The sequence below is a fragment of the Otolemur garnettii genome, unplaced genomic scaffold (genome assembly GCF_000181295.1).
Source record: "Otolemur garnettii isolate 467f Iridium unplaced genomic scaffold, OtoGar3 scaffold00006, whole genome shotgun sequence".
Taxonomy (NCBI): Eukaryota; Metazoa; Chordata; class Mammalia; order Primates; family Galagidae; genus Otolemur; species Otolemur garnettii.
In genome coordinates this window covers 41,023,785-41,047,057 of record NW_003852401.1, presented here as the reverse complement: position 1 = coordinate 41,047,057, position 23,273 = coordinate 41,023,785, and the positions used below count along the sequence as shown (strand labels likewise).

General features: G+C 40.1%; 1 protein-coding gene across 2 annotated transcripts in view; it reads left to right on the top strand.

Annotated features, from left to right (window-relative positions):
* FRMD3 (FERM domain containing 3) overlaps positions 1-18,871 on the top strand; it is a 253,057-nt gene extending 234,186 nt beyond the window's left edge. The window contains exons 14-15 of one of the 2 annotated variants that reach the window (XM_003782974.1): positions 13,640-14,098; positions 18,647-18,871. In XM_003782974.1, the coding sequence (XP_003783022.1) occupies positions 13,640-14,098; positions 18,647-18,660 (473 nt within the window). In that variant the 3' untranslated portion in view covers positions 18,661-18,871. Of the gene's footprint in view, positions 1-13,639; positions 14,770-18,646 lie in introns of those variants that run through there. The other variant, XM_012813136.1, reaches the window with a different exon arrangement.
* The last annotated feature ends 4,402 nt before the right edge of the window (positions 18,872-23,273 follow it).

Here is a 23,273-nt window from a genome sequence, read left to right as displayed (position 1 = left end):
AAAATACAATATTTTTTATTAGAAAATCATCTTTTAGTAGCAGTAACTATTTAAAGTAGAAAAATGTATGCATACATAATAAAATTATGAGAGGAAAAATTTTTCTTCTACGAATCAGGGTGAACCAAATGTAGAGCAAAAATATGTAACTGTAAGATAGTACGAGGGGGCCATTCTTAATGAGTTAAAATATTTACAAATCTAGCATGTTATAAAACATATTAAAACACTTGGTTTCCTGAGCATTTTATACTGGGATGCAAGCATATTTTGTTCTTTTTGCCTCAGATAGGTGGCAAGACTTTCTAAGTGCTAAGAGTCAAAATGCAATGTTGGGTTGGCTCCGGCCTTTAAAGCACTAATAGCTCTCCTTCTGGGGTACTGGTGTTTTAGTCAGTTGTTACTAATTGGATGCCCAGGTTCAAGCCATGGCTTTGCCACTTAACTTTGTGACTTACTCAGGTCATTTACTCTCTGTAAGCGACTGCTTCCCTATCCTTAAAACAAAGACAACATTAGTGTTGTGAGGATGGAGATGATGACAGTGTGTGTGAGGATCCCAGCACTTGGCTGAGAGTTACACTGTCCAGTAACCCTACAGAGCTACTGAACTCTTGAATTCGGAATTGAGATGTGCTGTTTGTGTGCAAGGCACATCAATTTCAGGATTGGTCCCAACAAGGAATGTGAACTATTTTATTAATCATTTTATATAGTTACATGTTGAGATACTATTTGGGATATCTTGACTTCAAAGAAAACACATTATTAAAATTAATAGTAATGCGTTTCTGTTACTTTTTATATGCTTCTTTCTTTTTGTAATAAATGGCTTGCATTATATATTTACTAGAGAATACTGTTCTAAAACATCATAAAGGCTCAAATATTTTTTAAAAGATATCAAAGTGGATTTTTCCCCTCCATTGTGGAGTTACCTAGTCTTCTGTCTTGTCAATGTCTTCTGACAATGACTTGTCTTCTGGGGACATTTGATTTTTAGGGAATTGTAAGACACTTTCGTGGGGTCCTCTGGTCTGGACGGTTCAGAAGAGGCTGGGGGTGGGAACGATGCATAGTATTTCATTGTTTGTTAGAGACATGAGTGGAAAGTTTAAAAATAGCGTCCACCCTCCTCCTCCCTGCCCATGCTGATCTCACATGAGTTATTTCTGTTGGCACATTAGGAGCCTGACATTTGATTCATTCAGTGGGTCCTGCCCAGGTCCTTTAAAACAGAATGGACGGTTAGGGAGAGGCTGCCCTGGGCCGTGAAAGGCAGAGGAGACCTAGGGGCACTGGAATAGCCAGCATGGCAAAATGCTTGGTCAAGATCCAGACTCGGCGAAGCCTCCACTTGCACATGGTGAACCACTGCAGCAGTAATGTGTTTGTCCGTCTGCTGAGACACGGCTCCAAGGTCACAGCTCGGAATGCGGGTACGTGCCATGCCCCGGGCTGTCATTCCACGCCTGGAGAGGTGTGCGGGCTTCCAGGGCTTCTAGCTTCCTCCTCCCAGCTAGTGACTCTGGAAAGAAGCCAAGGGAGAACTTGGTGCCAGCGTTTTTTGATAAGGACGAGAAGAGAAATGGAGAGGGAGGGAGGAAAGCAGAGACGGGCCGGAAGGAAAGTAAGTAGACGAATATTCCCTTGCTCAATGAAAAGTGATACAAAGTTGCACTAAAGGCAAATCACTCCTTATCCTGAGGCAGTTAGGAAGCTATGGTGGTGTGTGAGGCAGACTGGATGAGCAGAACAAGCTCCTTTCTTTGTTGCAAGGGTCAGATCCCAGATCCGCTTGCAGGCTTGCAGCGGTGGGGTGAAGATCACCTTTGTTTATCTACAAAGCAGAGCTTCACTGAAATAAATATCAGCTAAAAGAACTGAGATCAAACTAACATTCTGCTACGTTCCTCTGCATTGGAAAGACCGTATTGTATGTCATTTTATGGTCCCTTGGGGGAAGTAGAAATTGGAGTACAAATTTTAAAAGTTTATAGGATGAAAGAAGCTGTAGTTACAGGTGTACATGTGGTTTTCATCCATTGATTAAAACAAAATACATCCTGGGAAATATCTGGAGTTGGCTATATCGCGTGCACAATTGTGGAACTGACTTCTGAGTGAATCGAGATGAAATTGTTTGTACAATGACATAAGTAAATGTGATGTGTTCTTATTGTAAAAGATTTTTACAAGCACTCCTAGTTACTTTCCTTAATAATTCCAGTAGTCAATCTATGACTATTGCCATGTGGGATGCAGGGGTTTCTTCATGAATGAGATTGTTCCATGTATCTCTTACTTTTTAATGCATTTTTACTTTATCGTATGATTCAAAAGGACTTTCTACATCAATACATGTTACTATGCATTCTTTTACAAATGGCTGAATAATATGTGATATAAAGATGCAATCATTCGTTTATTTAGTTACCAAGTTTATTGTCAGAAATTGATATTTATTATTTGGGGCTGTAACACTATTGCGTTGAAAGTGTGGGCACAGGCATTTCTCTATAATAAATTCTTAAAAGTCTAATTGTTGGGCGGAAGGATATACAAGTTTTAAGTTTTGATGGAAATGGGCACATTGTCTCTAAAAGACAAATACTAACAAAGGTGAGTATGAGAACGTCTGTGCCCCCACATAATGACTAATTTTGATGTGACTGATCCATTTCTCAAAATGTTGCAAAATTTTTGAAAGAGAAATGCCATTTCATTATTTTAATGTGCATATCCCTTTACGCCAGTGAGGAGGAGCTGTCCATTTTTGTTTCCTCCTCTGAGCACTGGCTGTTTGTTCACTTAGCACATTTCTGTTGTGTTTTTTATCCTTATAGATCGTAGGAATTGTTTTCTAATCTGAATATTAATTCTTTGTCTTTTAAAAATGTTAACTTTCCTCCTCCTTATTGGTTCTTGGCTTTCATCTTTTTTAGTGTTAAGTTTATGACACAGGCACTTTATATATATAAACTTCTATCTGTGCATACTGCTTAATTTGTTTGTGCTGTAGGTTTTGTTTCTTTTTTAATGCAGTTTTCTTTATACTAAGAATATAAACTTGTTTCCTGTGTAGTCTTCTTCATAATCAAGGCATTTTCTTGAATTATGTGGAATCACTGATAATCATCTACTTTTGGCCTATAAAAATGGCAGTTTCGGCGCCAGCCACGTACACCTAAGGTGGCGGGTTCGAATCCCCAGCCCGGACCCGCCAAACAACAATGACGGCTGCAACCAAAAAATAGCCAGGCGTTGTGGCGGGCGCCTGTGGTCCCAGCTACTTGGGAGGCGGATGCAGGAGACTCGCTTGAGCCCAGGAGTTGGAGGTTGCTATGAGCTGTAATGCCACGGCACTCTACCCAGGGGGACAGCTTGAGGCTCTGTCTCAAAAAAAAAAAAAAAAAAATGGCAGTTTCCTGTGCTGTCTCATATCTGTTTTAGTTTAGCCTTTGAACTTCTTAGGAATTTGTTATGTGTGTATGACTTAGGGATCTATCTCCGCCATCCACCAATTTAGCAATTCTGGCAAACCTATTTATCATAAACAAATTTCCATCGTATTCAAGGTTATGTTTCTGAATTGTGTCTTTTATTATTTCCGCTCTATTACTAACTTTAGTGTTGAGTTTTGATATCAGGTAGGTCAACTCCCTCTGTATTGCTTTTTTTTTTTTAAAGAATTTTTTTTTTTTTAGAGCAGTTTTTAGGTTCACAGTAAATGAAGAAGGTACAGTGTTCTCGTGTCCCCGCCTCCCACAGAAGCACAGCTGCTCCCCCAACATTGCCCATATCCTGCACCAGGGTGGTGCATTTATTACAATTGATGAACCTACATTGACACAGCAAGATTGCTCCACGTTCACAGCTTACATTAGAGTTCCCCTTGGTGTTGTACATTCTATTGGTTTGGACAAATATATAATGACACATATCTACTATAGCATAACAAAGATGCGTTTCACTGCCCTAGAAATCCTCTGAGCTCTGCGTATTCATCCCTGCCTCCCCCCAGGCCTTGACAACTACCAATCTTTTTACTGCCTCCATAGTTTTGCCTTTTCCACAGTGTCACAGAGTTGGAATCTTACAATATGTAGCCTTTTCAGACTGGCTTTTCTCACTTAGTAATAGGCATTTAAGGTTCCTCCATGTCTTCTCCTGGCCTAATAACTCTTTTGTTGTCTGTGTGCTAAATAATTTTTCACTGTCTGGATATACTCATGGCTTGTTTTTATCCATAATCTTTGGTTATGCCTGTGCACTTTCTCCCTTTGTCTTTTTGGAAAATGTAATTGAAATTATATCAAACTTTCATAAGAGGAGAGCTGAATTTTCAAGTTACCAAGGCTTCCTTTTCAGGAACCTCCTCATGTTTTTCATTCGTTGAGATTGGCCTTTATGTTACTCAATTATATTTCAACATTGTTCTCATGCAAGTTTTATAGGCATCTTCTTTGGAATATTCCTGGATATTTTAATTTGTGCATTGAGCAATTTTGAGTGGGATTTTCCATTATCATGTTTTTATATTGTCTTTGCTGGCGTGGAGTAAACCACCTGCTTTAATATGTTGATCTTGCATTTGAACACTTTACTGAACGCTTAGTCATTACTCTGGTCTATTTTAATTGCTTTTCTATGTAGGTAATTCTGTCCTCTGGAAGTAGTGAGAGTTTTGTGCCTTTCTTTCCAATATTTATACTTGTTATTTTTGTCTTTATTATATTGCATTATCTGGAGCCATCAGAATAATACTGATGGGTGGTGAGAGTTTTTGGTCATTTTCCTGACTTTGGTGGGCATTCTAATGTTTTGCTATTATATAATTTGCAATAATGCATGCTGATTTCTGTAGTTCTCTAGTGGATATCTCAAGTCCCTACCTTTCAGGAGATAAAGGTTTAGCAGATAATAAATCTACAGCACCATGCAATGATTGATTGTGATGATACAGAGATGGACCAGAGGGTATGACAGCTGCCTCAGTCAGGATGCCATCAGCAGCAAGTAATGGAGAATCCTAATTAGCCTTGGTTTAAATAATAGGGTGATTTATTATCTAAGACAAGTCCAGAGTCAGAGAGGATTCCAGGGTTGAGAACTAGTTTCATTTCATCTCTACACTGCTCCTGTCAGTTGGCCAGGCTTCCCCTGGAGCAGTTGCTGTCAGCATCCTAGGACAGCTGCCAGAGTTTCTGCTGTCTCCTTCAATTAGAACAATGCCAAGAGACAGAGAGTCTGGACCGTTCTGGGATGACCTTCTTAGAGTTAAAACCTTTCTTGGAACCCTCCCCACATCCCCACTCTCCCATTCCTCTTCAATTTTTATTTTCAGGGTTGGCTCCTATGCCCATTTCTAAACCAAAGGTAACCAAGAGACTAGAATTACCATGATTGGGTTAGACTAGTCATGTGGGGAGAAATGGACAATAAGGAGTCAACTGTGAAAACTACCAGATAAGAAGCATCTGTACCAGACTGGGAGCCAGAGACACTAGAGGAGAGGAGACTATGGAGATGAAGATGGCTTAGAATCACTGCCTGACAACCGAGAGAGTATTGAATCTCAGAGGTGGAGTGATCAGTAGAACCCAAACAAACACACATTGATTTTAGCGATGTGGTGGTCTCTGGAGGCCCTGTATGAAAGATTTCAGTGGGCTGGTAGGGCAGCTGGCTGCAGAAATGCAAGGATAAGAATTTTATGAAGCATCCTCGCTAATTCTAGATATTGAAGTCACCCAAGATGATGGCAGGACTATGGGTGCAAGACAGTCAGTGAGGAGAAAGGCATAACTGGGACAGCAGGTAATGGCCAGAAGGAGAAGGGAGTTTAGTCGTCAAGGAAGAAGGAGGATGCGGAAAGGAGAGAAAGAAGAATGTCAGCCTGTGCTTCCAGCCTCGAGTGTCGGGAGAGGACTGCCTGTGTGGAGGCGGTGTTCCAGGTCTCAGCTGGGGGTTGCGATGGGGACACTAGGATTTGGGCTTGTCTTTGCGTCTGTATTTAAGTTTTCATTGTGCATGCTTTCCTGTGTCAGTGGGATGACGTCTCATGGGTTGTAAGTAGAATGAGTGGACCACTTTGCAGGGATGTTCAGAGGCAGTAGGAACATTTCTAGTATTAGGTATTCTGCAGTTTCCAGGCCTGAGAGTGAAAAGCTTCATTCGGAAAAGTAAATGTCATTCTTAGGCATCGTTCTTTAAACCTTCAGGATAGGAGTTTCCCTTGGAAAATTAAACTGTATCCTCAACAAAGGGGAGATACAGGAGTCTCATGCAAAGTTAATGGCATACTGTCTTACCAAGTTTGGGGAGTTTGCCTGCTGTTTAATGCAAATAGGAAACATTTTTGAGACTGATAGAAGTTATAGAATTTAGCAAAATTTAAAGTTTACCTCTGGTTTCTGATAATAGCCAGTGATGTGTATATGTGCCCTATTATCTTGGTTATAACAAGAATCACAAGAGAGCTGACATATAATTAAGTGACCGTAAAATTCATTAGGTAAAACTTTTGAGGGTGAAAAGGGCATTTTAATAACACTCCAAAGACAGTAGCCATAGAGTGGGACTGGTCAGGCAAACGAGCAGGTTTCGACCCTGGGGTTCAGCAAGTGGAACAGGGCCGACGACAGCGAAGGCTCTTCCTGCGTAGTAAGGAGGGTCTCTCTGGGCCTCTCAGATGCCCTTCCCTTCAAGTAACAGAGTAGTCTGGAGAACGCAGGGGCTTGGGAATCTGGCAGCACCGGGTCCAACCACCGTTCTGTTGTTTCTTAGCTCTTAAGCCTCAGCTTGCTCACCTCCTGTTATGACTATGATGATGAACTTAAAAATATCCAGCTATGGAGAAACTTATTAAAATTCTTAATGCCCTTGAATCCTTTTCCTCTCTTTCTACATATAACTTTAAGTGGGACAGTTTGACATAGTCTAAGATGGAGCCACAGAATGCTGGAATCAGGAGGGAGTCTGTCGAATTTCTCAGGTAAAAGTCCAAGACACGAGCACTGAAGTGACACATGTAATGTTGCTCAGAGAGCATAGCCCAGAGGGGGCCTGAATCCAGGTGTCCTGCACTGCGGGCCATTGCTCTTCCCACTCCATCAGATTTGCCAACCTTGGAGTGACGGTCTATTATATTTTCCTCTCCCACTCTTCCTTCCCCTTTTTAATTTCTTACCTTCAACTCAAGAGCACAGCACACTATGCAGAGCCAGGATGCTAAACTGATCAACGTAAGTGCATCAATTAGAGTTTAGCCCCCTCAAGAAGGATGGCTCTAGTCAGTGATCAATAAATATGTGACACCTGTAGAGACCTGACCGTTTCATGTGCTTGAGCCATAGTTGTTAGTGCTTTGAGATTCAGTGTCCCCCCCCATGAAAACAAAAATATTGTAATGTTCTCTCTACTATCTTGAGAGACAACTTGTGGAAAATACAGTCTACTCACACTTAACTTTACAGTCAAAATAATGCTCTAATGGCAACATAAGGAGAAATTAGAAGAAACTGATTATAATCAAATTATAAGAATTTCTAGAGGTTTTTCTCAAGCATGATTGACCAGGAAGCAGAATGAAAGAGAGAGATGGGTGGAAGGGGGAGGAGTGGGACCAGGCCCCAAGGGCCTCTCCCAACATTCACAGGGTAGGAACGTTGCCACTACACAGGCAACTTGACACCTTGGTGCAAAGGGTGAGGATATGATGTTCTGAACTTCTGAATAACTCTTAGCAAAAACGTTTCTTCAATTTACCCAGTGAGTACATTCTTGAAAAACTTGGAATATGTTAAAATCATACCTCAGATGCTTTAGGTTTAAATGTAAAACGGAGGTAGATTCTAGATTCAGATCATTATAAATAGGTGTGTCATCTAATGTCTGATCGTTGACATTTGAACGTTGGGTGGGCCGCAAAATAATTCTTCGTTTTGTGGGGCCACCCTACACACTTGGGCATGTCTGTCATCCCTGTTCCCCTACCCACTAATCAACAACAGTCCCTCCAGTCATGGTGACATCTAACAAAGTCTCTGTGATTTTCTAAATTATCCTCCTCCCAGCCAAATGGGGATACCACTGTCTTTGTATCACTGCTCTGGAGGCTTACTGGGCATTCCATAGCTGGGTGTCGGTGTAGGGATCCTTTCAGGGAACCAGCAGAGGGAATCGGAGCGGTGGTTCCCAGGGATACCGTGCTCACAGGGCCAGGGTCAGGCAGTGAGGCAAGAAGTAAGGCTGGAGGAGTGTCTCCTGCACAGTGAGCCAGTGTGGTTTCAGCCAGGTGACAGCAACAGCAATGGCAGATTACAAACAGGAAAGACATTGCCAAGTGGGATTAGAGCTACCCCAAGGAGCCCAGAGTCCAAAGTCTTTCTTAAGAGGTTAGAGTAGTTACGTAAGAATTGCAGATGATCTGTTGTATTCTGATGTTGCCATATTCTCCCCCAAAGTGCTGTCTCACATTTTCCTTTTCCCCACACTATCCTTTCTGTTTCCTTGTAAGATAGTGAGTGAGGGGTTACTTGTATCTTCCTTTTAGGGTGTTCTGGTGACACCCGTATTGCCCTGATGCACAGACATCAACATGCACAGGCAAGCTAGACAAGACCATCATTGGGCTCTGTAGCTTGTTTGAACACAGGAGTGCTGTCGGGAACTTCAGCTATAGCATTTGGATTCTCTCACACATGCGCTCAGAGTTAACAGAGAGACGAGGCTGGCTTCTGAATAAAATGTGCATTGCATTTTCACTACAATTTTTCTGTGTACCAAACAGGTCTTTTATTTTACCTTAAGCAATGAGATGAAGAAGAGCTTTTCTAGTAACATCAGTAGCCTGCCAAGGTGCGTTGGGACATTTGGCATAACTTTAGGACGTGCTATGGTACTGGAATCTATGGGAATGGTGGAGATGGGAATGGGTAGTGTCTAACCTACTAGATTGTACACAGCAGACACTCTGCCTGTTTCTCACCAATGACTAGTCTTTTCCATCGGCATCCTGTGATTATTACTATTTCACTTTATAAGGTCTTTCTTCAAATTCAATAATGGTGACAGGAGTATAAAACATACCATTATATTGCTATATTAAGAAGTAATAATAGTTAACATTTATTGAGTGTTTCTTGTGTGTCAGAAACCATGTAGCTATTATCTAATTTTAATTGTGCTTCATAATTATATATTGAAATCATAAATATATTATTGAAATCATTGTCATTTCACTTCTAAAACAAAAAGGTTATCAGCCTGAACGGAGCTTTGTGCATATATTCAGGAAGCTTTCAGATATGGGTGAATTAAAATTTAACAAAGTAGTGTGGGTAAGCTTATTAATTCTGTATTTCTGGTCTCTCTGGACATTCTTATTGGAATTAACCAGGCCATGTCTATAGAAAACTTTAAGTATCTATCATATAGATAAATTTCCTTATCTTATAGAAGAAAAATTAAGAAAATATGGATAATCAGCTATAATAAAATTTACCTTTGTATTCTGTATCGTGGACTTGTTATATGTGTTAATAAAATGATACAGTTGATAATAGTTCAAATGTAGGCGAATATTCTTTGCTGAGAAAGTAACATCTAATTTATGTAGTTTTTACTGTAGCTTTAATGCAGATTTTACACTTATCCTTAATGCAACCATAATTTCACTTAACTCTCACCCCAGCCTGATGAGGTAGGAGTTACTTTTGTTTTGTAGTTAAGCAAACTGAGTTTCCAGAGTATAAATATCTAGACTCATAATGTAAGTAACTGACAGGGCTAAGATTTAAAGCTAGCATTGTACAACTAGTCCCCATCCACTGTATACCCATTGCCTCATGGTATGAGCTTAGTGGTGAGGGAAAAGGATACCTAATACCTGTCACAGAAAAACTAGGAAAGGAAAGAAAACATTTGTTTCCTTGCCTACTTCTTCCTTTCCAGAAGAATAAGTGAATATGTCCATGGAGATCAAAGCACTTAGAACACCTGAGCGGCCTGAAATATGAGAACTCTACCTGACTTCATACAGCAGCATTTCTGTCCTGGAAGCCTGGACAGGACATTCTGTCCTGGATGTTTTTACAGTTTGAATTTTGAAACATTTAGATGGAGCTTGGAATGGTCAATTCTTCCCAGTCACCACTACTCTCTACACCTGGCCCACACCCATGCACATTAGGCACCTGTCTGCCCTTGGAGGCCCTGGCCTTTGTGACTCCTGGGTTAGTTCTTTGGATTATGTCCTTCACAGGAGCTTTACCTATTGCTAGTGTTCTGTTTTTCCTCTTTACATTTTAGACTTCTCAAGGAGAAAAACAAATGAGGTAAGGAGAATAGGGATGCTAATAAGAATGCTGAGGATAGGACTGAAATTTTATATAGCATGGATAGAAAAGGCCTAACTAAGAAGGTGACATTTGATTAAAAACCTTCAAAGAGGGGGAGAATATGAATGTGTGTCAGGAAGAGTGCTCCAAGCTGAGGGAACAGCTGGTGGGAACATGGCTGGCATGTTTGAGGGACAGTGTGGCCATCCGTATGGCCAGAGTGAAGGGAGCTCTTGGGAGAGAGTCATCAGGAGACACGATCAGAGTAGTTGAAGGGGAGTGGAGTACACATTGGTTAGGGCCCCAGAAACCTGTGCTGGGACTTGGCTTTTATGCGAAAGAGGATGAAAACCATTAGAGAATGTTGAGCAGAGGAGTGACGTGACCTACCTTCTGTTTTCAAATGTGCTCTGGCTGCTGTGTTGGTAGCAGCCCTTACATGGGCCAGGGTCGAGGCAGGGAGACCGGAAGACGCTTTTGCAGTGATCTAGATGGAAAAGGATGGCAGCTTGGACCAGGGTGGTATCAGTGGATGTGACAGGCAGTAGTCCAGTTCTAGATGTGCTTTGATGATAGAGACATAGAGTTGTCACAAGGTCAATAATGGTGTGACTAGAGGACAGTCAGGATTTTTGGTTTGAGCAACTAGAGGAATGGAGTTGGCATCAGCATTAATACTAAAGTCTGGAAACTTGGGATTTCTCTTATCCTGTTGTTAATAAGGGAGAAGCACAGGAGACGGAACACAGAGGGAGAATGTGTTGAACAGTAGGAGACTTAAGGAGAAAAGGCCGTGTGTGCACAAATGATGTTTGGCAAGAAAAGAGAGCATGGAAGAGCTGTGTGACCACCCAGCAAAGAAGATGGCAGAAGAGCATGGGCGTGGCCTCGGCAGAGCCGTCTACTGCTCACATACATTACCTTCACTGTGCTCCTAAGGGGGCGGGTACAGTGAGCCTCCTCCTGGGACAGGGGACACCTACATATATAAAGATATTGGGTGTTCCAAAAACCATAACACTTTCCATCCTTCCCTATGCTGTGAATGTTTTCTCCCTTCAAGTTTTATGGAGTATTTCATGGCAGTAGACAATTTATGGCTTACATTTATTTTTTACTTTTATTGAGGAGATGTTACATAACATAAAATGAATCATTTTGAAGCGCACAATTTAGTGGCATTTAGGACATTCACAGCATCGTGCAGCTAGCACCTCTATCTAGTTCCAAAACATTTTCATCACCTCAAAAGGAAACATGTACGCATTAAGTGGGTACCGCTCATTTCTCCCTCTCCCCAAGGCCCTGATAACCATCACTTTGCTTTCTGTCCCCAAGCGTTTGCCTATCCTGGGTATTCATACTAATGGAATAATTAGTATGACCTTTTATGTCTGGCTTCTCTCATGTAACATATGATTTTGAGGTTCATCCCTGCTGTGGCAGGGACCAGTACTTTTCTGGATTTTTGTGGCAGAGTAACGTTCCACTTGTGTGGCTAGATCACATTTTTGTCCATGATCAACATTTGGGTTGTTTTCACCTTATGCCAATGGGAATAGTGCTGCTACAAACATTTGTGTAGAAGTGTTTGTTGAAGTACCTGTTCTCAATTCTTTGGAGTTTGTACGTAGGAGTAGAATTTCTGGGTCATATGGCAATTCTATCTTTGATTTTGAGAGGAATCAGCAGACTTTTTTTGAACCAGCAACTGCACCATTCTGTATTTCTACTAACAATGTGCGGGTTCAAAGGTCTCCACATCCTTACCAACACTTGTTATTTTCAGTTTTTAAAAAATCTTATCCCCAGCCTAGTAGGCATGAAGTGGTATCCTAGCCTGGTTTCATTTGCATTTCCCTAATGGTTAGCAGTGTTGAGCCTCTTTTCGTGTGCTTGTTGGCCATTAGTATATGGGCTTGTTTTTGAATGATGTTTTTCATTTAAACTGCTCAGTGATACCAGATGAGAGCTATCAGGAAATATGTGTCGATTTTTGAAAGATAAAACTAGTGATTCACTCTTGCACGTCTTGAAGAGAGAAAAATCCTGAAATGTGTGCATTAAAAACTGGCTCACAGTTGCTTAACGCACCTGGCTGCCTGTTTGGTGTTGTATTATAGGTCCATCCTGGAGGACACGTCTTTGATGCTGACTTTATTTCCCACTAAGAACCCAACTCTCAAAAATTAGTAGATGTAGCCTTAGCCTGACAGTAGGTAACTGGAGTTCCCATCTGTCAGTGAGGCATTGAGAAACACTTCTGCCCCAATAAACTTAAAAAAAAAGTTCCTACCCTTTGACTAAGCAAACTCCCTTCTAGACAGCTGTCTATTGCAAATGAAGGGAAAGAAGAGAAGAGAGGAAAGAAGCTTTATATGTAAAGATGTTTCTTATAGGCCGGGCTTCGTGGCTCACGCCTGAAATCCTAGCACTCTGCGAGGCTGAGGAGGGCGGATTGCTTGAGCTCATGACTTTAAGACCAGCCTGAGCAAAAGCAAGATCCCGTCTCTACTAGAAATAGAAAAACTGAGGTGAGAGGATTGCCTGAGCCCAAGAGTTGGAGGTTGCTGTGATCTATGATACCACGGCACTCGACTCAGGGCAGCAGCTTCAGACTCTATCTCAAAAAAAAAAAAAAAAAAAAAAAGATGTTTTTATAGCCTTTTTTGCAAAGCAAAATAAATATTTGCCAATAGGCAACTAATTTCTTACATTAACTCAATAGAAAACAATACAAATGGAAATTTATTTGAACATGGTAAATGTTTATGTTAAAATGGAAATGAAAGGAAAAACTTCTACATATAATATGATTGCAATTATACAAAACTGGCCCCAAAATTGTGCCTAGAAGGAAGATTAGAAAGCGATACATCAAATAATAAAGTGATTATCATTGGATGGCAGATTCTCTAATGTTACTATAATCCTATATTGGATAATAGTGTTGACTTCTAAAAGACATTGCTCACATTTATAATATGTCATTTATTTTCCTTTTATTCTTGCAAACATGACTAACATTGGAGGTCTGCAAATCAGAATTACATACCTAAATCTTGTGAATATTGCCAAGCATTTGAGAAGTGGTGATTATTTTGAGTTTAGCAGGTTGACCTTAAAACTTATGGTACAAGGTCTGTTACTAACTTTGTGGAAAGTCAAGATTCCACACAGCAATTTCAAAGATCCCAAAGAATTCCTGGAATTTCTGATATCACTTCTACCTACAAATGTTTTCTGGGGAAAACAATTCCGAATTTTAAAATTAAGGTAAAAATGTCTCTTTACAGGTGTTCCCTTGCCCAAAGAGGACACTTCTGCCCCCTTGATCTCCAGCTCTCCTGTGAAGGAAGCCCGGGAGTATGAAGATCCCCCAAGCGAAGAGGAAGATAAAATCAAAGAAGAGCCCCTAACCATCTCTGAACTAGCGTACAACCCAAGTGCCAGCCTGCTCCCCACCCCTGTAGATGATGATGAGATTGACATGCTCTTTGACTGTCCATCCAGACTTGAGCTGGAAAGAGAAGACACCGATTCGTTTGAGGAACTGGAAGCGGATGAAAATGCCTTTTTGATTGCTGAGGAAGAGGAGCTGAAAGAGGCTCGCCGAGCTTTGTTGTGGAGCTATGACATTCTGACCGGCCATATTCGGGTGAACCCACTGGTCAAGAGTTTTTCCCGGCTCCTTGTGGTGGGCCTGGGACTGCTGCTCTTTGTATTTCCCCTGCTCCTCCTCCTTTTGGAGTCAGGTATTGATCTCTCCTTCTTGTGTGAAATCCGCCAGACACCAGAGTTTGAGCAGTTTCACTATGAATACTACTGTCCCCTCAAGGAGTGGGTGGCTGGGAAAGTCAACCTCATGCTCTATATGCTGGGCTGCTCATGAAGTAAATATCTCATGCAACTAAGGGCTATATTCAATACTAGTGATTTTTTTTTTTCCAGTAAAATCCTGGTTCTGAATTGTCATGGGGCTGTCCACAGGTGTTCCTTACTCATAACCTTATTCAAATCTTTAAGTTAGCTTTCCATAATCACTGCACTTAAATTAAGTTTCAATCAAAATACAGTTCTTTGAGTTATAGGTTAGGGAATAGCCTTTCAGTATCCAGAAACAAGTTGGTTTTTTCATTAGAGGGTAGATATAGTCCTTATCTATTATATCATGATACATAATACCTTGGACTAAATTAGATTATTCTGTTTCTAATAGTTGGCACCATTACAAGTTAGAAGGTTCAGAATCAGAGTTTTAGTAAAAATCCAAGAGAAAGTGTTTGAATATAATCCTTAGTGAACACAATTTCCTCTAACCAATGCCTATACGACTAAATTTATGCTGGGTTTTTGTTTTTGTTTTTTTAAAAATATTTTTATGGGTTCAAACTATTTTGGTAAATTTTTAGCAAAAAAAAAAAAAGCCTCTTGGAGTTATTTACATGTACAGATTGTAAGACTAATGCACAAACGGTATATCGGGAATTTTTAAAATGTTTTAGCACTGGTTTGTTTTTAAAGATATTTTTGGCCAAACAATCCCATAATTTGTTATAATCTGCATATGAGATAGAAAATGGGTAGAAAAACATGGTAGGAAAGGAAGCTCGTCAATAAAACAGATGATGGAACTGGAGGATGTAGAAGATGAGAGCAACAGGTGGACACAGGGTGGTCCATGTTTCAAAGTATTAGGACAAGAGCTCTTGTTATATTCCCTTGTATTCTGTCCAGATATTTTGGCTGGGGAAGCAGAATGTTTTGAAAAGAAAGTGAAACTTTAAAGGAAAAAAGCAAAGGATCTGCTAGTTAATTGCATACTCATGTTGCATATTAACCAGAGCAGAAGCAGACAGGAACTGAACAAATGGAAAGTTGCAAAAAGTTCTAGTGAGGCTGGTCGGTAAGTGGTGCAGGCAAACGGTCGTGTACGGAAGTGATGGTGATTCGAGGCATTTGCTGACATGGAGACCAGTGCACTCACTGTTGGAGTTAACAGGAACATGTTTAATGGACCTAAATAAAAGTGGAGAAACTTCAAGGTAAAGTTTTGGGTCCCTCATACCATTTGTTGTGATTCTGTGGAAGAAATTTCAGAATTGTGTTTGCATGTGTGTGTGTGAGAGACAGAGGGAGAGGGAGAAGGGGAGAATGGCTTGTCGATATATGTCAATGATCATCCTTTTGTTGGTCATTGTACTCCTTTCACTTCCTGGTTTCCTTAAGATCTTAACCCGTTCATAATTGGGACTTCCATTGAGAAAATGGAGGGGGCTTCTCAGATGATGTACCAATTCAGCTTGGGCAAAGTCGTCACGTGACCCTCTCCCCAGTCAGTAGAGAGGACAAATGTTCTAGTTAGTACCTTCCTTTATACCATTAAACCCCCAACAGAAAGGGCCTGATGCCTTCCAACGCAGAGCACTTACCAATACTGTGACATAAGGGAGAAGGAATAGAGTCCCAAGCTTATGGTGTGGAGCATAGAATTTCTCCGTGGGTCAAAAGTGTTCCATTGTCTTCATTTACAAAGATGGTGGGCCCGCTTGTAATCTCTCTCTGATTTTAATGACGCCAACCCTGTCATCACTCTATGTATAATTTCCAAATTGGGCATTCCAGTCTCACTTATTCACTGAAGCTCCTAGTGCTTTATGAGATAGTTCATTTTAAAAATACATTTTGAAAGTCAGTTCATGAAGCCTTCATCTGAGCACATGCCATGTTTGCTACTCAGTTTGCAGGGTTTCATTTTCCATGTACTTTCACTGATTTATTTTGCTTTTTAGTAAAGAATGTTTAATACCTGAAATTTGATACTGATATAGAAATATATTTTCTATCACTGGAGCTGTCAATGGTTTATTTTGGAGGCTAGAAGGTAGCCAGCTTTGACACTGAAGATTTTATTCTTCCGCTTCTTTTCTCATGTGCCTTCTAAGTCACACTTTCTGACCTAAGGGCACTTTGGCATAGTCTGCACAAGATCACATCCCCTTCTGATTGTGCACTGTATCATTTTCTTTGAAGTCTAACCACAACCATCTAGCCTTCACTCTTTGAAAATAATATTAAATAATATTTTATAAAAGATGGAAGTAATATATTTTCCATTGTAAAATATTTGAAAAATATGACAGGATAAATATCACACGTAATCCAGCCATGCATACTTACATTCAAAAGTGGTAAATATATTATTTTAACCTTTCCTGATAACATTTATTTGCTTGTATGCAGAAACTTCATTGCTGAATAGAAATGTTTTTTCAGTGAATGAGTTTACAGAATAGAGTCTGCTGAATTTAAACAATAACCATCAAAAGTCAAACCGGGATCCTGAAATGCCATTTGCTCAGCATAGACTCAGAGCCTTTTAGAAACATCCATTTAAGTTTTGTTAGAAGATAGTCACCTGTTGCCAGAATCAAATGAGGGAAACACTGCTTCTGAAGATGGACAGTATATAATATAGTGAGATACAGAGTTCTCAGCAAGTGTGTGAGTATATGTATATTCCATATTATTGGTTTATGATGTGTGTTTATATATGAATCTGTATATATGTGTGTATTTGTACAAACAGAACTGGTAGCCCTTCATACATAATTGTACGTATTTTGCCTCAACTGAGGGATGTGTGACCTATTATGATTCCTTTCCTCCTCAGATGATCACGGTGGGTATAACCCACACCCTTAAAGGATTAAATTTTCCATGCAAAAAACTGAGTGTATATTTGTGGATATATATATACATACATATATACACACATACTCTCTTATATGGCAAATACATATACACACACAATCTTGTCTTCAGTGCTAATACAAGTTGGATCATGACAACTATAGGTAAAGTGTGTATTTCTGTCTGTGCTTGAAACATATTGTAAAATGTTATGTATTTGGAATATATTTCGTGGTTTGTCTAATACTTATAAACACAACTTGGGGTGAATTCACAATGAGTTGATTTCATTGAAATGCTAGAGATATGGGGGCCACATTACTGTGATTGGAGCCTTACCTTTGTATAGTGAAATTTGCATTTCTATGTCAACATCTAGATTGTTTTATATGTTAATATGGTGGCAGGAATCCATAATAAAAGTCCTCTGGGGTAAAATATTTTTTGCAATCATTCAGTTTTATTTAAAGTAAAATTGTATAGTCAGCCTATTGGAAACTGCAGAAAGACCATGAAACGGGTTCAACATATAATGGTTGATAGTTTTAAAAAATCCATGTACTAGATGATATTAATCCTTTGCAGAAGTCACCCAGGCCCAGAGTAGGAATACTAGCCCTGGAAATTCACTCAAAGAGAAAAGGAATCTATGTTCTAATTAAAGATAAGTAGAGAAATGGAAAAGCATAGAAAAATAGAAAAGGGGTATTCTGACTGACAGGTAGAAGGGAGGATTTCAGAGTGGTAGAAATCTGTATGTCATTACCACTGGCTAGAAAAGGGTCCTTCCTGTGCCAGAGAGGGCTGCGCCAGAGTCTCCGCCGCACAACACTTGCCATTAAACCTCTCTTCCTATCTGTCCACGGTTCCCAGAAGAATTTCAGGATTCCACTGCTGTCCTTTTGTACAACACAGCCTTGACAGGTCTCTGCCTAGCTTTGGCATAAAGCTAACACCTCCACACCTGACAGTTAAGTGCCAGGAGGTGTTACTTTGAGTGACAAAAGAGGAGGCCCTCTTAATAATAGTGATACCCTTGACGTCAAGCAGAATTGGTCCTCAGCTTTGGCTGCCTCTTGAGTCTGTCAAGTTCTTATTCCGTAGTCCTCAGACATGCTGACTAGAAAACAGGCAAGAGAGGAGCTGAGGTGTTAGTGTTCAGGTGTGAGTTATGATCTTTGGTAGTGTTAGTGTTTGGTAGGTTAGTGTTCAGGTGTGAGGTAGTTATGATCTTTGGTAGCTCTAGCCAGCACCTTTGGGTTATTGTCCGCTGGCCCCAAAGGTTCACAAATGATGGCCCTTACCACTTATTCATTGAGTTCTCCACCCCTCACCTTTTAGGGAAAACTCTTTTCCTTTGTTCCTATGTTTTCTGCTCAGCCAAATAGAGAAAGAATCTCCCAGCCACCTTCCCAGTGTGGAAAGAAAGTACAGGAGGGAGGCTTCCACCTCCGGGGTGACTTCTGGGATGGTTGTGGTTGAAGGGGCTGAGTCCCTTTGGGCCATCTTTCTCTACTGGGCGGAGGCAGTGTGCTAAAGTTCCCTGCTTACTTGTCCTTCCTGCTTCTTCTCTCTTTCTCTTTCTCTTGGACCTGCTTTTGGGCTTCCAGTCTCCATGCAGTAAACAGACCCAGCAGGACCTTCCCATGGTGGGCTCAGCCAGGAACCCGACTCTCCAAGTTCCAGCGTTGGTCTGTGACTGGGTGGTAAGTTCAGTAAGCTCCACCCAGTGGGCTATGCTGTCATCACTTCAGAGAGGAAGATGGGAACCTCACTTGAGCCTCAGATCCCACTGTGTTCTCCAACACATTAATAAAGCTGATTTTAATGCTCTCCTGGCCACTGTGTCTGGTGTCTACTGGGAACAAGTGTGGTGGTAGTGGGGAGGGGGCAGGATGGTGGTGAATGGGATTTCTGTAACCTCCAGTTTTGCAAACTTGAAAGGAGTTGAGAAGGATGCTCCTAGCTGAACTTTGGGCATCAGAGGATGGCTGCCAATGACATTGGCTCTGATGGTCCTTACCACTGGGTGAGAGAACTTTGGAGTTGATATTAGTAAAGAACAGAGGATTAGTTGGAGTCATACGTGCCGATTCACTACCTACTTTTAGCTGATACTTACCCCAAATACCTTTTTGGAAATGGAACCAAGGCCATTTTCCTGATTATAAGGGATAATGCTTCGCAGGACAAAGATATGCTTTCTTTGAGTACCAAGTATAGTAACATGACAAATTCCAGCCATGTCTCCCACCAGCATCCTTTGTCTCCATTCCGCCCATCCACAAAATTATAATTATGATCATTGAATTTCCAAGGAGACCACTCTTCAAGGGTGAGGACACACTAACAAACCTAAGTTACTTTCTCCTCTGCTTGGCAGCTATGGTCATCGTAAGAAATTAAAAACCTTAGTGTTCTGGTTGAAGCATCAGTCTCCTAGAATTTCCTTGGTGTGAACCACCCCCCTCCCTCCTTAATCAGCTGGAGTTTCCTGACACCCTTGAGTTTCTGATTCTGCAAAGTTGCAAACCAGACCCTGAGCAGAGGTGGCCACTTAAAGGACTGCTTCCATATAATTTGTCACCCAAACCAGAACTCTTTTGAGAGTGAAAGGGGTATTCCTAATGATTGTATCATAGCAACAGGCATTAACTAGGACTATTGCAGACACTCTATGTCTTTGCTTAATCAGCTGGGTGCCTTCTTCTAACAACCCTTTTATCTTGTTCTTCAATAATTGACAAGGTGAAATAGGGAAGGACTATTGCCCTATAGCTGTAACTCTCCTATTTGTCATCAATAATCAGATTAAAAATCACTAAAATAATTATATCATGTGTTTTTGGTGTAAGATTATTAAACATAGAGATTGTTTTAAATAAATGTTTCACATTATTTAATGAACTCACTTAATTTGTTTACTATTAATAATGCTTATTTTCTTGTGTAGTGTGGGGTAAGTAGAAGATTAGAATGATCTCATTGCTGTCTTTAACTCCATACTTCTGATTTTGACATTTATGTTCTTCACATTCCAAGCAGTAATGACCAACTTAATTGTGAGAACTGATTCACACCAAATACACTCAATGAGTTTTACAGAAAGCCAAGTTGATCTGAGAAGTATCAGTTTTTTGGACACTTGTTGGATGTTGGGTGTGCCATACACGCATATTACTCTTGGTAATGCAAACCAAAAACTGTCTTTAAGTACAAGGAATCACAGTTAGAAAGCTGCCTCCCCAGGAAGTCTGCCCTAACATACCAGATGTTCTCACATCTCTGCCTGTCTCAGAAGGGCTAGAGATACACGTACATATTTCACTCCAAGTCCTCCAGTTTTGCAAATTTCTTGTGGTAGAGGATGGCAGCTAATTACCTGGCACAGAATTAGACTACATTTCCTAGCTCTTTCCACTTTCTGTGTAGTTAGGAATGGCCATCTCTCTGAATTATGGCCAATGAAATTTTAATGAGAAGTTATATAAATTGCTTTCAAACTTTGGCCAGATGTAAGTTTCCATCTGTCATTGTGGTGACCTTTAAGTCACCAGTTGAAGATGGTAGAACTGCCAGTAACATGGATCCTTGAATGACTTCGTGGAGCAGAGCACCTTAGTCCATTTTGTGCTGCTATAATAGAATATCTGAGACCAGGTAATTTATAAAGAACAGAAATTTATTGGTTCATCATTCTGGAGGCTGGAAAGTCCTAGGTTGAGAAGCCAGCATCTGGTGAGAGCTCTCTCTCTTCTGTGTTATAAGCAAGAAGTGATTGTGTGTGTGTGTGTGTGTGTGTGAGAGAGAGAGAGAGAGAGAGAGAGAAGGTCAAACACTTCGTCAAGGACCTACTCTCTTGATAATGACATTAATCCATTCAGAGCATGGCAGAGCCCTCATGACCTAATCACCCCTTAAGGGTTCCACTTCTCAACATTGTTGCATTAGGGATTAAGAGAATAGAAAAAACAATAGATAAAATTTATAAAACAAACAGGCTGTTCTTTTAAAAATGAGAATGAAATTGAAAACATTTGCTTAGATTGACCAAAATAAAAACAGAGCACTTATGTTGTTAAATCCAGGAAATAGAGAATGTCATTATAGACTTTATTGAAATAAAAAGGAATGAAAGGAAATACTATGAATAATTGTACATCTATAATTTAGCTAACCTAGACAAATAGAAGAATTTCTTGAGACACACTAAACAAACTTAAGAAGAAATGGAAAATTGATAGATGTTCTGTAACATAGGTATGTAACATATTAAAACATTGAATTTATAATAAAAATAGATCTGTAACATAGATGTATAACATATTAAAAGATGGAATTTATAATAAAAAGTGTTTTTATAAAAACAAAAGAATACTTTACAAATTCTTCCAAAAAACAGAATGAAGAAAATTCTCCATTTACTCTGAGGTCAGTATTCACCCTAATATAAAACCTAAGACATTACAAGAAAGATAAAGTACAAACGTATTCTATGGGTACAGATGAAAAGATCCTCAAAAATATACACGTAAACTGTATCTAGCAGCATATGGAAAGTACTATACACCAGGATCAGGTGGGATTTATCCCAGAAATGAAAGGTTATGTGAAAATCAATGAAATATACCGTATTAGTAGAAGAAAAGATAGAAATGGCATGATCACTTCAACAGATGTAGAGAATGCATTTATCAAAACATAAAACTCCTTTACAAAAAAACAAAAACAAAAAACAAAAAAAAAACAAAAAAAAAAAAGAAAAGAAAAGAAAAAGGCTCGGCACCTGTAGCTCAAGTGGCCAAGGTGCCAGCCACATAGACCAGAGCTGGTGGGTTCGAATTCAGCCCAGGCCTGCCAAACAACAATGCCAACTGCATCGAAAAACTAGCCAGACATTGTGGTGGGTGCCTGTATTCCCATATACTTGGGAGCCTAAGGCAAGAGCATCACTTGAGCCCAGGAGTTGGAGGTTGATATGAACTGTGATGCCACAGCACTCTACCCAGGGTGATAGCTTGAAGCTCTGTCTCAAAAAAAAGAAAAGAAAAAAAAAGAAAGAAAAATACCACTCAGTGAACTTGGAATAAGAAAAAGTTCTCAATCTGATAAAGGCTATGGAAGTCCTACAGCTATCATACTTGGTGGCATACTTGTTAGGGCTGGAATAAGACAAGGATATCTCTCTTCACCATTTCTTTCTTTCTTTCTTTTTTAAAATTTATTGTTGGGGATTCATTGAGGGTACAAGAAACCAGGTTTCACTGATTGCATTTTTTAGGTAAAGTCCCTCTTACAATCATGTCTTGCCCCCCATAGGTGTGGCACACACCAAGACCCCATCCCCTCCCACCTTCCCTCTCTCAGCTAATCCCTTCCCCACTCCTCCCTCCTTCTTTCTCTCTCTGCTTACCCCTTCCCCTTGTCATTAATTGTCCTCATATCAAAATTGAGTACATAGGCTTCATGCTTCTCCATTCTTGTGATGCTTTACTAAGAATAATGTGTCCCACTTCCATCCATGTTAATACAAAAGCTGTAAAGTCTCCATTTTTTAATGGCTGAATAGTGTTCCATAGTATACATATACCACCGCTTGTTAGTCTATTCATGGGTTGGTGGGCATTTAGGCTGTTTCTACATTTTGGTGTTTGTAAATTGAGCTGCAATAAACAGTCTAGTGCAAGTGTCCTTATGATAAAAGGATTTTTTTCCTTCTGGATAGATGCCCAGTAATGGGATTGCAGGATCAAATGGGAGGTCTAGCTTGAGTTCTTTGAGGGTTTTCCATACTTCCTTCCAAAAACGTTGTATTGCTTTGCAGTCCCATCAGCAGTGTAAAAGTGTTTTCTTCTCTTCACATCCACACCAGCATCTGCAGTTTTGAGATTTTGTGATGTGGGCCATTCTCGCTGGAGTTAGATGGTTTTTCAGGGTGGTTTTGATTTGCATTTCTCTAAGAATTAGGGATGATGAGCATTTTTTCATATGTTTGTTAGCCATTTGTCTATCTTTAGAGAAGGTTCTATTCATGTTTCTTGTCCATTGATATATAGGATTGTTGGATTTTTTCATGTGTATTAATTTGAGTTCTCTACAGATCCTCATTATCAAGATTTTGTCTGATTCAAAATATGAAATTTCATTTCCCATTGTGTAGGTTGTCTATTTGCTTTGGTTGTTGTCTCCTTAGCTGTACAGAAGCTTTTCAGTTTAATTAAGTCCCATTTGTTTATT